General features: G+C 48.9%; 1 protein-coding gene across 12 annotated transcripts in view; it reads left to right on the top strand.

Moving 5' to 3' along the window:
- The first annotated feature begins 2,421 nt into the window (after positions 1-2,421).
- Positions 2,422-16,482, top strand: part of LRRC20 (leucine rich repeat containing 20) — a 118,669-nt gene continuing 104,608 nt past the window's right edge. For 2 of the 12 annotated variants that reach the window (XR_009551692.1, XM_060198512.1), the window contains exons 1-2: positions 2,464-2,546; positions 10,069-10,209. Coding sequence is in view for 10 of the 12 variants with exons in the window: in XM_060198512.1 (XP_060054495.1) it covers positions 2,480-2,546; positions 10,069-10,209 (208 nt within the window). In the remaining 2 variants the exon portion in view is untranslated. Of the gene's footprint in view, positions 2,588-3,216; positions 3,237-7,046; positions 7,083-9,813; positions 9,988-10,068; positions 10,210-16,482 lie in introns of those variants that run through there. The other 10 variants (XM_016188579.2, XM_016188578.2, XM_060198712.1 and 7 more) reach the window with 10 other exon arrangements.

The following is a 16,482-nucleotide window of genomic DNA, read 5'->3' as shown; positions in this document are numbered from 1 at the left end:
CCTAGCACCAGCAATAACCCTGGAGACCAAAAAAAAAAAAAAAAAAAAAATCCTGGTAAAATAAATATATTTTTAGATCGAGATAGAGAGGCAAGGGGTGGGCGGGTGGTGGCGCACCTGGTCGCGTGTACATGCTACAATACACAAGAACCCAGGTTCAAGCCCCCGGTCCCCACCTGCAGGGGGAAAGCTTTGCCAGGAGTGAAGCAGTGCTTGCAGGTGTCTCTCTGTCTCTCTCCCTCTCTATCTCCCCTTTCCCTCTCCGTTTCTGGCTGTCTTTATCCAATAAATAAAAAAAAAATTTAAAAAAGAGAGAGAGGCAAAGAGGAAGAGTGAAAGAGACCATAGTTACCAAAGCTTCCTTCCATGCGGTGGGCAATCAGGCTTGAATGAGGACTGTGCACATGACAAAGCAGCACTCTAGCCATATGAGCTATTTTGCTGACGATAGAATAAACATTTTTGGGAATCGGGCAGCCAACACAGCGGGTTAAGCACACATGGCATGAAGTGCAAGGACCCACGTAAGAATCCCTGTTCGAGCCGCTGGCCCCCCACCCACAGGCGGTGAGGCAGGTCTGCAGGTGTCTATCTTTCTCTCCCCCTCTCTGTCTTCCCCTCCTCTCTCCATTTTTTTCTGTCCTATCTAACAAAGATGACATCAATAACAACAACAACAAAAAAATAAGGGCAACAAAAAGGAAAATAAATAAATAATTATAAAAAATTAAAAGAAAACATTTTTAAGTTAAAAAAAAAAGTCAGGAGCCAGAGTTTTTTTTTTTTTTTTTTTTTTTTTTTGCCTCCAGGGTTACTGCTGGGGCTCGGTTCTTGCACCACGAATCCGCTGCTCCTGGAGGCCATTTTTCCCTTTTGTTACCCTGGTTGTTTTACCATTGTTGTGGTCATTATTATCGTTGTTATTGATGTCATTGTTGGATAGGACAGAGAGAAATGGAGGAAGGAGGGGAAGACAGAGAGGGGGAAAGACACCTGCAGACCTGCTTCACCGCCTGTGAAGTGACTCCCTTGCTGGTGGGGAGTCAGGGGTTAGAACCAGGATCCCTATGCCGGTTCTTGCGCTTCGTGCCACATGCGCTAAACCCGCGGAGCTACCGCCTGACCCCTCAGGAGCCAGAGATCTTTTACTGGGTAGGGAACATACATTACCATGCACAAAGTTCTGGCACCACATGGAAACACTACAGTATTGAAGTTGTTCCTGGGATGATAAAATAGTACTGTGGTATCTCTCCCTCAATGTGCTTGCCTGTCTACGTGAAATCAAAAGAATGAAAAAAGAATTGGTCTCATGGGTAGACTGGTGCAAGCTAAAGGCCCCAGCATAGGGTGGGAAGGGAGGGAGAAGTGAGTCAATTTAAAGGGTAAATAAAAATAAGTAAATAATAGTATACATAGTGTTCTGGTAAACTTTCTTTGGAAAAAAGGAAAGTCCTGTTTTGTAGTCAGTTTCCACAGTATAAATTCTCACTATTTCCAAAAGTCACCTTGAATTCCTACATTGAAGATAGTGTTGGAAAAAGATGTAGAATGAGCTCCGTGGGTCTAAACAAGTAACTCCAGCTCGCCACTGGGTGGGGCTCAGATACAGCAGATACAATATCTGGAAGGTGGTTTAACAAAACAGGTTTGAGAAACACTTTTTCAATAGCCATTTTAGGATTTGTCTCATTGAGATGGTTAGCCTCACTGGCTAGCTACTGATCTAGTCACTGCATAAGGGGGTCCAGATGAGTCCAGCCTAATGTTGACATATAAACCAATGAACTAAATACTTCAAAGTTTGGAGATGCTTCAGGATACAGCAAAAATAAACAGAAACCTCACTGATAAGTGCACTTAACCATATGCCAAGCTTTGATCTATTTGGGGAAGTCTTATCCATGTACAGTCCAGGATGAAATTCTTAAGAGAGAGGGCTGAGGTTATGCATGAATGTGGGAAACTCCAGGCTAGGGTCATCAGTCTTCGGTAATACTACTGAGCTCTTACTACCTGCATGGGAGCACTGTTCTGTCTCAGGTCTGCATCTACCATAGCAGGAAGAGAAAACATTCATTCAGAAAGTTGCCTTAGATATGCTAAGCTTTTAAGTGAAACAGAAGTGACGGGGTCTGTTTGGTTTGGAGCAAATAGAACAGTCTGCCGGAACAGAACAAACTTAATCCGATGCACGTTCACATGTACACCTCGGGTCTGCCAACCCTCTTGCCCTCCCCAGAAGCCTCACACAAAGCGGATCCACCCAACCGACCAGAGGGTGGGAGCCACCCTGTGGTGTGCGCAGCTCCTGGGTATGGCGTGAAGACAGGCTCACTGATTGGCTATAGGAGGCCCCGCCCCAATGTCTGCCCCGCCCACGTGCCTTTCCCGACGCGGTGATTGGTCGAGTGGCCTTGCGCGCACTTCCCGCTGCCCCTCGCGCCCCTCCCTGCCGGCTTGGACTCGCCGCTATTGCATGGGGCGCCGCCGGTGGCCGAGGGAGCGTGACTGCGCTGCGCAGGGCGCTAGGAGGCATTGTCGCCGTAAGTGGAGCCGAAAGCAGCCTGGAGCAGGGCCCCACAAAGTAAATGTAGTTTGAGGCTAAACGCTGGAGGGGCTGGGAGAGAAAGGGAGAGAAGTGCTCAGGCTTCTGCAGTGTCCCCTCCCCCAGGTCGCCCGGTGGAAGGAGTCGCGGTGCACCAGCAGTGACCTCCGCAGTGCCCCGGGCTCGGCGCTGCGCCTGCTCCTGCGCCTGCTCCTGCTCCTGCTGGCAGACCGCCGCTGCACTCCAGCTGGTTCGGGGGTGTGGGTGCAGCGGTGCCAGGGAGTAGGGAGCCTTGCTAGGGAAGTAGCCCCGGGCGGCCTCCATTCCCCAAGGGAGGTAGCCCCGCTGAGCGAAGCTGTACTGCATTTCGTCCCCAAAGCGATCTTTTTGAGGTTTGCTTTGGTTCAGGGAAGCTGCAGGTGCCCGGCAGGGAGTGAGCCTTTTGGCGGGCGGCGCAGTATTCTCGGCCCTCTGTGGTCACCAGCATTCAGCCCGCTGCCTGTTTTTTCTCCCTTGTCCCAGCCTGCTGGCTGAGCAGAGGGCTATCAGCTAGGAGCCATTGGCTACGGGTCTGGAGGTCAGGCAGACAGGTGAGGAGGGCCCTTCTGCTCTGCTGGCAGGCGCACCCCAAGGATCACTGGGTGCCACTAGTAGGGGGGCCCTGTGGACCTCATGACTCCAAAACAAGGTACAGCCCGCCCTGCTCATGCCTTAGTGGGGTTCTTCCCTTTCGGTGGAAAAGTGGGTCAGTTCTCTTCTAGGCCTTCCTGGTTGCTTGGATTCAACCGGGCTGGTCTCCCTACCACCTTGCCGCTTGACAGTAGTCCAGAGGAACTGGGAGTCAGCGGTGGGGGAGCTTGCACCCATGGCTCAGGAGGCTCGAGTTGCCCTTCGAAGCTGCTGCCAGGCTCTAAAGTTCCCAAGTGACCACACCAGTAACTAAATATAGGAGCAGCTGGTGCGGACAGGGTGTTGAGGCAGCTCCTTTGCAAAGATCTCGGGCCTAAAGATAAGGTATAGTTCTCACTTGTAAGGGAGGGAGCTCAGAGCTGTGATCAGGGTTTAAGCAAGAACTGCCCCCTCCTCTAGTCTTGTGTCCAGGTGAAAACCGGTTACAGATATAGGAAGCGGGATTGTCAGCTCCCACAAAACAGGACAACTTTGGCCACACCCCCCCATTCAGTACTCTATCTTTATTATCACTATCTGTCTAGTCACATTTCAGTAACGCCTTAATGTGGGCAGCCCTCAATGGTTTGTGAAGACTTTCTCAAGGGTTATTTGTGCATACATACATATAAGTTTTATGCCGTTTACTTTTCAAAATAACCTAGTGAGGAAGATGGAATTTCTGTTTTACAAATGAAGTTTCTCAGGACCTTAATAACTTTCCAAAACTCTGGTTGGATCAAGCCCTGTTTGACTTATTTATTTATTGGATAGAGACAGAAAGAAACTGAGTTAGAAGGGGGAGATAGAGAAGCAGAGAGAGACACTCACAGTGCTACTGCTTCACCACTTGTGAAGACACTTCTACCCTGCAGGTGGGTACCAGGAACTAGAGTCTGAGTCCTGTGCATTGTAACATGCATGTTTTAGCAGGTGCATTGCTACACCACTGCCTAGATTCTAACTAAGCTCTTTAAACAAAAAAAGAGTTTTCCGGGGGCCAGGAGATAGCTTATTCAGCAGAGTACAACCTTTATCATGAGCAAGGACCTGGGTTCATGAAAGCACCATGCACAGGGGAAGTTTCATGAGTGGTAGAGCAGTGTGGTCTTTCTCCTATCTGCCTCTTTTTCTGTCTCTCACTCCTAGATGGAATAAAGGGGGGGGCAGGGAGAGGAGAGAGAGAGAGAGAGGGAAAGAGGAATCATATAGGTACAAGGCTCCAGCAAAACTGAGGGTGCAAATAAATACGTAAATAAATAGGGTAGTTCAGAAGGTGGCATAGTATCAGTAGATAAGGCCTTGGACTCTCAAACATGAGGTCTTAAGTTCGATCCCTGGCAGCCCATGTGCCAGACTGATGGCTTTGGTTCTCTCTCTCCTCAGTAAATACATAAAATGAAAGAAAGAAAGAAAGAAAGAAAGAAAGAAAGAAAGAAAGAAAGAGGATAGCAGAGCTTCCCCTAGTTCCTTAGTGAGAAACAGGGCAGACATCTAAGTCCTCCCCCCAGTAATCTGCTGCCTGCCTGTCTTCATCTTTCCTTCATCTCTTTGGTATTCCTCTTGTCTCCTGTCTCCTAGCCTTGTCGTGCGCCTTTATGGTAGACACACACAGTCTCTGGGCCTGGTGTCATGGCTCTATGAGCACTTGGTTCACTTTGCTTCTTGTCGTAGGGTTGCTCCGACCTCGTGGGACATTTATTTTGGTTTTTAACCTGTGTCTGTACCTTTTTTTTTTTTTTTTTTTTTTGCACTGGGGGCCATACAGAAGGTGCTGAGGTGATGTTGAGTTTAAACAGTTTCTGACTCCATGATACACATTTCCAGGGCAGAGAACTGGGTGTGCAGAGGGGTGAGGGACCGCAGTGTGACCACTGAAGGGTTTCTGAAGGGTTTCCAGGATGTAGGGCAAAAGACCACCCTTTCTTTTTTCTTTTTTTTCCCTCCAGGGTTATTGCTGGGCTCGGTGCCTGCACCATGAATCCACCGCTCCTGGAGGCCATTTTTTCCCCCTTTTGTTGTAGCTTCGTTGTGGTTACTATTATTGCCGTTGTTAATGTTGTTCGATGTTGGATAGGACAGAGAGAAATGGAGAGAGGAGGGGAAGACAGACACCTGCAGACCTGCTTCACCGCCTGTGAAGCGACTCCCCTGCAGGTGTGGAGCCGGGGACTCGAACCGGGATCCTTACACCCGTCCTAGCGCTTTGCGCCACATGCGCTTAACCCGCTGCGCTACCGCCCAACCCCCCACCCTTTCTTTTTTAAAAAACAGATGTTGTGGCGGTCGGGTGGTAGCACAGTGGGTTAAGTGCACCAGTCGCAAAGTGCAAGGACCCGCTTAAGGATCCCGGTTTGAGCCCCCGGCTCCCCATCTGCAACAAAAGGGGAATAAATGGCCTCCAGGAGCAGTGGATTCATGGTGTAGGCACTGAGCCCCAGCAATAACCCTGGAGGCAAAAAAAATAGATTTTATTTTTATTTTTAAATTATGTGTGTGTGTGTGTGTGTGTGTGATTACAAGATTGTAAGACTACGCGGTATCACTTCATACCACACTCACCATGAACGTTCTGTGTTCCCCGCTCACCTCGCAAAGATAACCGCTGTAGTTCTCACGAAGAAAAGGCCTTCTGATTAGAGTAACCCACACTCAGACCCACGTGTGCTGTTGCTTCCTGTTTCTCCGCTTTGAGACACTCAGACTTTTTGCTACCTCCAACCCTGGTGGTAATATGTTTATTTTTCTAATTTTTTAATTTATTGGCTAGAGACAAACTGAGACAGAAGGAGGAAGCAGAGAAGGGAGACAAACATCTGCAGTCTAACTTCACAGCTCATGAAACTTCCCACTGCAGGTGGGTGTCAGGGTATTGAACCTGGGTCCTGGAGCACTGTAGCGTGTGCACTCAACCAGTTGTACCCCCTCAGCTCTACTACCATGGTCCCTGTATGTTGAGTGTACCAGTTGCCTAAAGAAGTCAGGAACTTGGATGTGTGGGATTTTCTTGGTGACCTGTGATTGGGTTCTGGTTCAAGGAGAGTTGCCTTGAATGCTGAATATTCCCACAAATAGTGTGATTGTGGAACTCATGAGATTAGGCAGCCATGGTGGTTTTGGCGTGTTGATTAAAAAGTTTTTTATTCTTCTCAGAAACACTTTTTTTTTTTTTTTCCTCCAGGGTTATCACTGGGGCTTGGTGCTGGTACTATGAAGCCACTGTTCCTGGTAGCCATTTTTTTTCCCTTTTTAAATTTTGTTAGGACAGAGAAATTGAGTGAGGAAGGGAAGATAGAGAGGGAGAGAAAAAGACACCAACAGATCTGATTCGCTGCTTGTGAAGTGTCCCCCCTGCAAGTGAGGAGCAGGGGGGCTCGAACTGGGATCCTTGCATGGGTCCTTGTGCTTCATACTATGTGCGCTTAACCAGATGTGCATTGTCCAGCTTCCTCGGAAACACTTTAAAATAAAAAGGGAGCAACTTTCTTTACTTTTCCCCTCTACCTCTTAACCCTTTTCTCTCTGGCCTCCTGTTAACATAAATTCTTGAATTCTCTTTTGCCAGAGACCCAGTGTTGGGCTGAGTGATTGGGGACAGCGTGATAGCTGCTCTTCTGGAGGCAAACTTCAGGCTCCCTTTACCCAGGTCTATTCCTCCCTCAATTCTGGGACTCTACTTACTTTTTAAAAAATATTTATTTATTTATTTATTCCCTTTTGTGCCTTGTTCTTTTATTGTTGTACTTATTGTCATTGTTGTTGTTGGATAGGACAAAGACAAATGGAGAATGGAGAAGACAGAGGGGGGAAAGAAAGATAGACACCTGCAGACCTGCTTTACCGCTTGTGAAGCAACTCCCTGCAGGTGGGGAGCCGGGGGCTTGAATCGGGATCCTTAAGCTTTGCGCCGCGTGCGCTTAACCCGCTGTGCTACTGCCTGACTCCCATTTGCTTACTTTTTTAGATGGGTTTATTGATGAGGGAGGGAGGGAGGGAAGGAGGGAGAGAGAGAGAGAGAGAGAGAAGAAGGAAAAGGAGAAGAAGAAGAGGAGGAAGAGAAGAGAAAATAGAGAGGAGAGAGAATGAATGAGAACCATAGCATCCATCACTCTGGGCTGTGCAGTACCAGGGCTCTCATACTTGAGAGGCCAAGTCTAACACTTTGCCTACTGTACCCCCCCCCCCCCAGGTCACCAGTTCTGGGACTCCTTTACCCCATCTTGGGACTTACACTCACATGGCATTGCCATCCTTCCATCTCATAGTCCTGCCTGTGCCAAAAGTGACAGCCCTCAGTCATTTGACCTGGGAGGTGAACTGTTAGCTGGGCCTCATGAAGGCATTCTCCCTGCAGTGAAGGGCAGTGTTGAAGGGAGGCTGGATTCGTGGTCAATTAACAAAGGTAGTGATTTAGACAGTAGGAACGTCCTGCGAATTGAGGGCACACCTGTCCAGAGCATCTCCTGAAATGTCAGGTACGCTTCTCTTAGTGATTTGCTTTAACTTCCAGACTTTCTGTTCCTGCTTCTTGTCTGTTTTCTGTCATGTGTCATAGGATGTCTGAACTTGTCACCTGGGATGAGGTTTTTAATCTGTCAGGTTTTCATCAGTGAACTGTTTGACCCAAGGCATCACTGCCCTAGTTGGTGGCAGCCAAGGCATTTCAAGCAGAGGTATGAAGTGCTGCTAAGACTTAGAAGGAAGAGAGAAGAATAAAAGCTGGGGCAATTAGGGAAGACTTCCTGGAGGTGGAGAGGTGGAGATTCTACTCATTCCTTAAAGATGAGTTGCACACCATTGTTTTTTTTTTAAAGTCACATGAATCTGAAACTGGGACCAAATGCCAACATTGCATCTGGATATGTACTGTCTTTTTTTTTTTTTTTCATAAAAAGGAAACATTGACAAAACCATAGGATAAGAGGGGTACAACTCCACACAGTTCCCACCACCAGAACTCTGTATCTCATCCCCCCCCCCATAGCTTTCCTATTCTTTAATCCTCTGGGAGTATGGACCCAAGGTCATTGTGGGTACAGAAGGTGGAAGGTCCGGCTTCTGTAATTGCTTCCCCACTGAACATGGGCATTGGCAGCTCAATCCATACTCCCAGCCTACCTCTCTCTTTTCCTAGTGGGGTGGGGTTCTGGAAAATTAGAGCTCCAGGACACATTGGTGGGGTCATCTATCCAGGGAATTTTGATTGGCATCATGCTAGCATTTGGAACCTGGTGGCTGAAAGTAGAGTTAACATATGAAGCCGAACAAGTTGTTGACTAACCATGAACCTAAAGGCTGGAGTAGTGCAGATGAAGAGTTGGGGGGGAGGGGGTCCTTCATTTTGTAGAGAGCTAGTAGTTATATTTTAGTTATGTTCCAAAGGACCTGTGGCTATACTAGTTTTTTTTTTCCCCCTGAACCTGAAATCTGATTTGCAGGTGGATCCAAGTTATTGTCTGGGGACATGATGCCATGGCTGGGAAAAGGACCAGAAAGCTGGATCAGGGAAGAGAGTAGCTCCCAAATATGAGAAAGGTGTATAAATATTGTTGACTGTAAACCCCATCGATTTGATGTGATCTGGGGCCCATATTCAACTTAGGAGCCTATCTCTGCATCCCTGTAGATCTGAGCTCACATTCTGTGGTCATGAGTAGGAAGATTCCAAGCTGCCCCAATATCAGGACCCATCTTCCTCAGGTGTAGCATAAAGTCCATCCTCCCTTAGGAAGATGGAGCATTCTCTACCATTGTTGATCCAAGTTGAGGGCAAGGTCCTGTGGGGACCCACAAAGGGGTCTGTTTTGTTATTCCTGACAGAGATGACCGGTAACAATGGAAAGAGGGACTTCTTCGAGGTCTAGGCCCATCATGTCTGTTTGGGAACCCCAGGATTTCCCAAATAGGGCCCCAGGATATATACTGTCTTATCCTCTCCACTAGCTCCCTTTGAGAGCCTAAGTGTTCTACACTCTGGGCTGTAAAAGTTTTTGCCTCTATCCTTATGTAACCCAGTGAAGTGGGCATTACTAAATCTTTTATTTAGATGAAGACAGGGCCTCAGAATAGTTTCTCAAGGCTTTTTGTTGTTGTTGTTGTCATTCTCCCCCCTTTATTTTTTGCCACAAGGTTATCTCTGGGACTCAGTGCCAGCACAATTCCACTGCTCCTGGGGAGTCATTTCCCTGTCTCCGATAGCTAGAAGCTGAGTGACAGGGAGAAGGAGGGCCACCACAGTACTGCTCCACTGCTCCTGAAGCTCCCCCCCTGCAGGCACTGCCGCATGTGACTAGCAAGCCGGGTCCCCATGCGGACACGGGGTAATGTGCGTGCGCCGCTGTGTGAGCCTCCTGCCAGCCCCGGTAAGGGAATTCTTATAGGCGTCCAGTGCCAGACAGTGAGCTCTGACTAGGCAGGGCTACATTTCATTTGCCTTTCTATCTCCTCTTGGCATGAAGGAGGCGCCTGGCGGAGGTAGGCTGGACAGGGAGCCGAAGCAGTTGTCTGGGGTGGGGGGCAGGTTTTGCAGACAGGGTGCCAGCTCTGAAACTGCATCTGCTTCTGCCCCGCCTCCTCCCCACTGCTCCGCCTGTCAGTGAGTCACAGCAGGGTACCTGAGTCCACACCTTACCTGGCCAGTGCTTCTGGCCAGCTCACACGTGCTGTCCCTCCAGGACACCCGCAGGGCAGGCTGCCTCCTCCTCAGCTGGGTGGATCAACCACAGAGGCCCAGCTGGATGCGGCCTGGACTCTGGGCCCCTCGTGAGGAGGTGAGTGACCTGGGGGAGGGTGGGTCTGGAGGTGGGGACCTGGTTGTGGGCGGGCTCTTCACAGCGCTGTGTCCTCCCCAGGTGCAGGCCCACACAGCAGCAGAGCAGCCTGGTGGCTGGCAGCAGGAGCCCGTGTCTGCATGCTGAAGAAAATGGGAGAGGCAGTGGCCAGAGTTGCCAGGAAGGTCAACGAGACGGTGGAGAGTGGCTCTGATACCCTGGGTGAGTGTGGGCAGGGTGTTTCCAAGTCCTGGGTGGCATCCACTTTTTTTTGTTTGTTTTTTTTCCTCTCTGCCTCCAGGGTTATTGCTGGGGCTCGGTGCTGACACTAAAATTCCATTGCTCCTGGCAGCCATTTTTTCCATTTTATTGAATAGAAACAGAAAGAAATTGAGAGAGGAGGGGGAGATAGAGAGGGAAACAGACAGACACCTGCAGACCTGCTTTACTGCTCATGAAGTGTCCTCCTTGCAGGTGGGGAACTAGGGGCTCAAACCCAGATCCTTGCATGGGTCCTTGCGCTCAGTACTTGCACTCAGTACTATATGTGCTTAACTGGGTGTGCCACCACCTGCTCCCCCTTTATTAATTATTTTTTTTAGATAGAGACAGTGAGGCAGAGAGAAGAGACAGAGACAGAGACAGAGACAGACTCCGACACTGAACTTTTCCTTCAGTGTGGCCAGGGCCAGGCTCAAACCTGGGTGACACACGTGGCAAAGCAGCACACTATCCACAGGAGCTATTTTGCTGGCCCAGGTGAGATCCACTTTAGAAATGAGGTGAAACAGAAAGTTCACAAATGAAACAGCACTTTCAGTTCAGAAATGAAACTGGAAAAGGTAGAATGCCAGTGTGCAGCCCTCACCACGACAAGCATTTCTAGGGGCTTCCACTGTACCAGTGTCTGGTTTGTGCCAACTTGCAGTGTCAGGTGTGTGCCTTGCTGTGGGTCACGACAAAGAGGTCTGCAAAATACTGAGCAAGTCCCACCCATGGGGAGTCAGTCATCTGTTGGCCGCAGAGGATGTATGAGCCCTGGGGCCAGGTGGGAGTAGCTGGTACCTTCCGGGTAGCTTCTGGCTAGGCCTGGTGCTGGAGGCTCTGAAGGGCTGTCCTGTGGGATCTTCGCTGCCAGGCACAGCTCACCTCTGTCTTCAGAGGAGGAGCAAGTGGAGGGTGGGAGACAGAGTGAGCTTTTCCCAGTCACTCAGCCAGGAGGCCCCTCTCAGCACACTGCCTTACTTGAATTGTGTCATTTATTATTTGCTTCAAATTGGCTATAGATTTTTTTTTTTTTGCCTCCAGGGTTATTGCTGGGGCTCGGTGCCTGCACCATGAATCCAGTGCTCCTGGAGACCATTTTTCTTCCCCCTTTTGTTGCCCTTGTTGTAGCCTTGTTGTGATTATTATTGTTGTTGATGTCGTCCATTGTTGGATAGGACAGAGAGAAATGGAGAGAGGAGGGGAAGACAGAGAGGGGGAGAGAAAGATAGACACCTGCAGACCTGCTTCACTGCCTGTGAAGCGACTCTCCTGCAAGTGGGGAGCCGGGGGCTCGAACCAGGATCCTTATGCTGGTCCTTGCGCTTTGCGTCACCTGCGCTTAACCCGCTGCACTAACGCCCGACCCCCAGCCATAGATTTAAAAAAAAAAATTATTGTTGCTGTTGTTATTGCTGCTGTTGTTGATGTCGTCATTGTTAGATAGGACAGAGAGAAATGGAGAGAGGAGGGGAAGATGAGAGGAGGAGAGAAAGACAGACATCTGCAGACCTGCTTCACTGCTTGTGAAGCAACCCTCCTGCAGGTGGGGAGCCGGGGGCTCAAACCAGGATTCTTAGGCCGGTCCTTGCGCTTCACACCACGTGCGCTTAACCCGCTGCGCTACCACTCGACCTCTGGCCATAGATTTTTATAGTTTGTTTTTTTAGTTTAGTTAGGCTTTAAATTTAATTTAGTTTTTTATTATTGCTGCGGCTTTACTGCTCTGGACTGACTTTTCCTATAGAAAAAGAGAGACCGGCAGAGAGGGAGGGAGGGGAGGAAGAAGGGAGAGAGAGAAAGAAAAAGAGAGAGGGGGTGCACACACAGCCCTGACTTTTCCTCTAGTCTTCAAACCTGAGTCTTGCCCATGGCAAAGCAGGACGTTATCCAAGTGAGCTATTTTGCTAGCCTAGTCATACATAACATTTGAACCCAAGACTGTAAACATTTAGTAAACCGACCCATTTAATTAGACTCTGCAGGGTGTGGATAGATAGTATAATGGATATGCAAAGTGACTCTCATGTCTGAGGCTCCAAAGTCCCAGGTTCAGTGCTCTGGTAAAAAACAAAACAAAACAAACAAACAACAAAAAACCAAAGGTCTAGACTCAGCAGGTATTTATTATTATTATTATCTTTATTGGGGTGAGTGGATTGTAATGTAGTTGTTGTTGACACATGGGTAGTTTCTCATAGGTGTCTACAAAACACTGTCACCCCCAACTTAGGTTCCTTTACACCATCATGCACCAAGTCAGGCCTTCCCTACCCCCACAGCCCCTTCCCTCACCTCCTTCCCCAGAGGCCCCTGCTTTAGTGCAATACGCCAAACCAGTCCAAGTTTTACTTTGTGTTTTTTAATCTCAGCCCTAGCCCTGGTTTATTATGGTGTCAGGGTTTGAACCTGGAACCTGTGAGACTCAGGCTTGAAAGTCTGTTGTGTAAACTACTATGCATCCCCCTCCCCTAGCTCCCGGCAGGTATTTGTTGACTTATCTTACTGTGGACATAGCAAGAGAGCAGAAATGACAGTGTAGTTGCCTCCGTGTGTGTCAGTGTGTGTGTGTGTGTGTGTGTGTGTGTGTGTGTATGTGTGTGCGCACGAGCACAGGACTCCTTTCCATGGAGCTTGCTGCCTGAGTAAGGACTCAGAGTCTGGCAAGCAGTTTCTCTGAACAGTCATTAGTCAGATGCATCTGAAGTGGAAGCTTTGGGGACAGAGTGTGGTGACCAAGGAAGTGGAGGGACACTCAGCCTTTTAGATGAGTTTGGTTACCGCCTCTCCCAGGGATCTCTCAGCCTGCCTTATTTACTCTTTGCTTCTTCTGTAGTGTTTCTAGAGGACAAGGACCCTGTCACCTTTTGTCCTCGACTGAGAGAGAGGGAGAGAGAGAGAAAGAGAGAGAGGAAGAGACAGAGAGAGCGAGCGCAAGAGAGAACAGTGATAAGTACTTTGTGGGGATTTTCAGCAAAGGCATTTTGAGATGCACCTTATGAGACTCGGAGATTATCACTGGTTTGAGAGGGAAGTGTCTGAGCTGGGGACGGAGCTTTCATCTGATGAATTGGTGGCAGTAGGCCTCTGTAAAGGAATTCCAGAATCCTGTGTTGCTTGCTAATAAAATAGCACTGCCCCCAGGGGTTGGATGATGGCTTGCGTGGTTGAGAGCATACCTTATAATTCGCAAGGACCTGAGTTCAGACCCATGGTCCATACCTGTAAGGGGGGAAGCTTGATTGTTGTTAAAATTCGGGCTGGCTCTAGCTGGCCGGGATAGCTTCATGGGCGGGTAACAGAGACGCGGAGACAACGGCTGGGCAGGGAAGCTGTATTTCTTTATTCAGGGACAACGATTCATAAACTAAACCAAACTAATCACCAAACAGAACTGTGTTGCCTCTTTGCGGCGGCGCAAGCACTCTCTCTTACTCCGGAACTCAGGAACCCTTGAACTCTGCAACTCTTCAACTCTGGAACTCTCGAGGGGTTCCTTCGGGGCGGGGCCAAGCAGGCACGCGAAGCTAACTGGACTGATCCAATTCTCTTGGTGGGGGAGAACTAGAACCCAATGTAAAGCATACAACAATTCCCCCTTTTCTTTTTAACTAAATGACTATATTATCAAGGGTGTGGGGTGAACAGAAACCTCTATCATACAGGCATTTTTTAAAAAGAAACTGGCACAAGCATGGAGAAACATGTAAGCAAGTAACAAGAACCAGTGTGCTGCCAAGGGAAGGCCTGAGGGGGCCATATTTGTCTCTGTGGGCTAAACTTTATCAGCTTAAAAAAAAACATTTCTTGCCTCTGGGGGGCTACTTGCCTCGACGGGCATTTGCATGGGGGCGGGGAACGGCTTAGAGTCCCAAAGGCAGCTGGCTGCAATTTACTTACTATGAAACAAAACTTGTTATTAGCATATCCACAGCACAATTTAATGTTTTAATAGAGAAGGAATTTGAGACTTTTACATAGCAACAACGTCTTTTTAACCTTTTGTTACACCCATTCAAGATGGAGACACACCCTAGTTGTACTCAGGAAAGGAAACCTCAGGCATGAGAATAATTAGCATAGCCATTGTGCGATCTACCATTTCTAATAGAGAAGGTAATGGAGAGTTTTACATATCAACAAGTCTATTTAACCTTTTGTTTAGACCAACTTAGTTAAAATATATTGATTGTTAACTAATTTTTACCTTAGACTTTAAATGTAAGTTAATTTTATCTTTATGAGAATTACGTTGAAAACCTTTTTCATTTAACTTTGACTAGTAAGAATTTAGCCTTAAAGTTACTGTTTACCAAACTTTAAACATACACATAAACATGGTCATTAATACACAAGGAGAGAAACCTTTGTTATGAAGACATGTCATTTCAAACACGAATTTAGATATGTACTGTCTTAGTTGTTGGGGGGGGGGTTCACCATCTGGAGGTGGCTTCCCGTGCAGCTTCACTTCTAGGAATTGCAGGTTGCGATCTCTGCACAAATCTCTGCATACTCCAGCTTGTCTGCCTTCAGACCGGACCGGCAGCTGGAGATTTCATGTGTCCAGTTTCGGCAGGGAGCCCGGGGGTCCGGGATCGTTCTAGAATTTATAGCAAGAGGGCAGGCGGGACAGCATTGTAAAAGGCGTGGGCCGAGGTGCCCAGGGGTGGCGGCCATGATAGGCCGCCGCGGCCCTGCCCCATGGCCCTGCCATGTCTGCTGCCCTGCTCGCAGTGGCCGAGCAGCGTGGAGGGATCACGCATCCAGTGCCCTGCTCCACGCGGTGGAGAGCCGGCTTCTGGGGGCTGGCCTGCGTGCTGGCATTGGGCTCCTGCATGGTGGCATCGGGCTCTTGCATGTTGGCATTGGGCTCCTGCGTGGTGGCATCGGGCTCCAGCGTGTTGACATCGGGCTCCTGCGTGCTGGCATTGGGCTCCTGTGTGCTGGCGTCAGCCTCCTGCGGGCTGCGGGGCTGCGGGCGCGGTGCGCGGGGTTGTCTGGGTGCAGCCGGCTGGCTGGCTGTTTAACCAGGTGGAAACAGCAGCTCCGCGCCTCGCCTCCCGCCCACTGGCTCTTCCCGCTGGCTGTTCTGAGTTCACCCGAGCGAGTGGAAACCACAGAGTGGTCCAGAGATAAATGTTCCAGAAACAGCAAAACAGTCTCATGAAGAAAGAGCAGAGGCCTTTGGAGATCTCTTCACAAGCAGAAGAGAAGGCCATAGTACATAGGTAGCCAAATTGTCTTTACTTATCTGAGAGATGCGCAGGTCAGCCCCATGTTGGGCGCCATTTGTTGTTAAAATTCGGGCTGGCTCTAGCTGGCCGGGATAGCTTCACGGGCGGGTAACAGAGACGCGGAGACAACGGCTGGGCAGGGAAGCTGTATTTCTTTATTCAGGAACAACGATTCATAAACTAAACCAAACTAATCACCAAACAGAACTGTGCTGCCTCTTTGCGGCGGCGCAAGCACTCTCTCTTACTCCGGAACTCAGGAACCCTCGAACTCTGCAACTCTTCAACTCTGGAACTCTCGCGGGGTTCCTTTGGGGCGGGGCCAAGCAGGCCCGCGAAACTATGTGGACTGATCCAATTCTCTTGGCGGGGGAGAACTAGAACCCAATGTAAAGCATACAACACTTGATGAGCAGTGAAGCAGTGCTGCAGGTATCTCCTACTTCTCTATCTCCCCTTCCCCTCTCAATTTCTCTTTCTCTACCCAAAATAAATAAATAAATAAATAAATAAATAAATAAATAAATAAGTGTTGGCACAGCATTCAAGGTTCTCACCCCTACTGAGGTGTGGGTTGGAACCTCCTCTCTGCTGCATACTGCACTGCCACCTTAGCACGTGGTTTAACCTCTCTGTAGGTGGAAACCAGGGGCTTGAACCTGGGTCCGTGTGCACTGTAGTGGGTGCACTTAACCAGGTGTGCCACCGCCTGGCCCCGGTTTCTTCATCTAAAATAGGGATGTGTCATTAATTGTGCCTACCATGTCAAGGTATTTAGGAGTCATTGTAATATTCCTAAGATGCTCAGCGTGTAGGTAACTCAATAAATGGCAAGGATTATCTTTAATTTTCTCCCATCCTTAAAGGCTGGAGACAGGGCCCAAGTCCCTGCCCTTAGGAGCACACCTTCTCCATGTGTCAGCCAGTGGGGTCTTGGCTGGGTGCCTTCACCTTGCCTTTGAGTATGGAGATCAGTGCAAGTGGACAGATGTGG

The sequence above is a fragment of the Erinaceus europaeus genome, chromosome 1, assembly GCF_950295315.1.
Source record: "Erinaceus europaeus chromosome 1, mEriEur2.1, whole genome shotgun sequence".
NCBI classification, from domain to species: domain Eukaryota; kingdom Metazoa; phylum Chordata; class Mammalia; order Eulipotyphla; family Erinaceidae; genus Erinaceus; species Erinaceus europaeus.
Note: the sequence above shows the minus strand (reverse complement) of the source record. Positions and strands in the feature narration are given on the sequence as shown.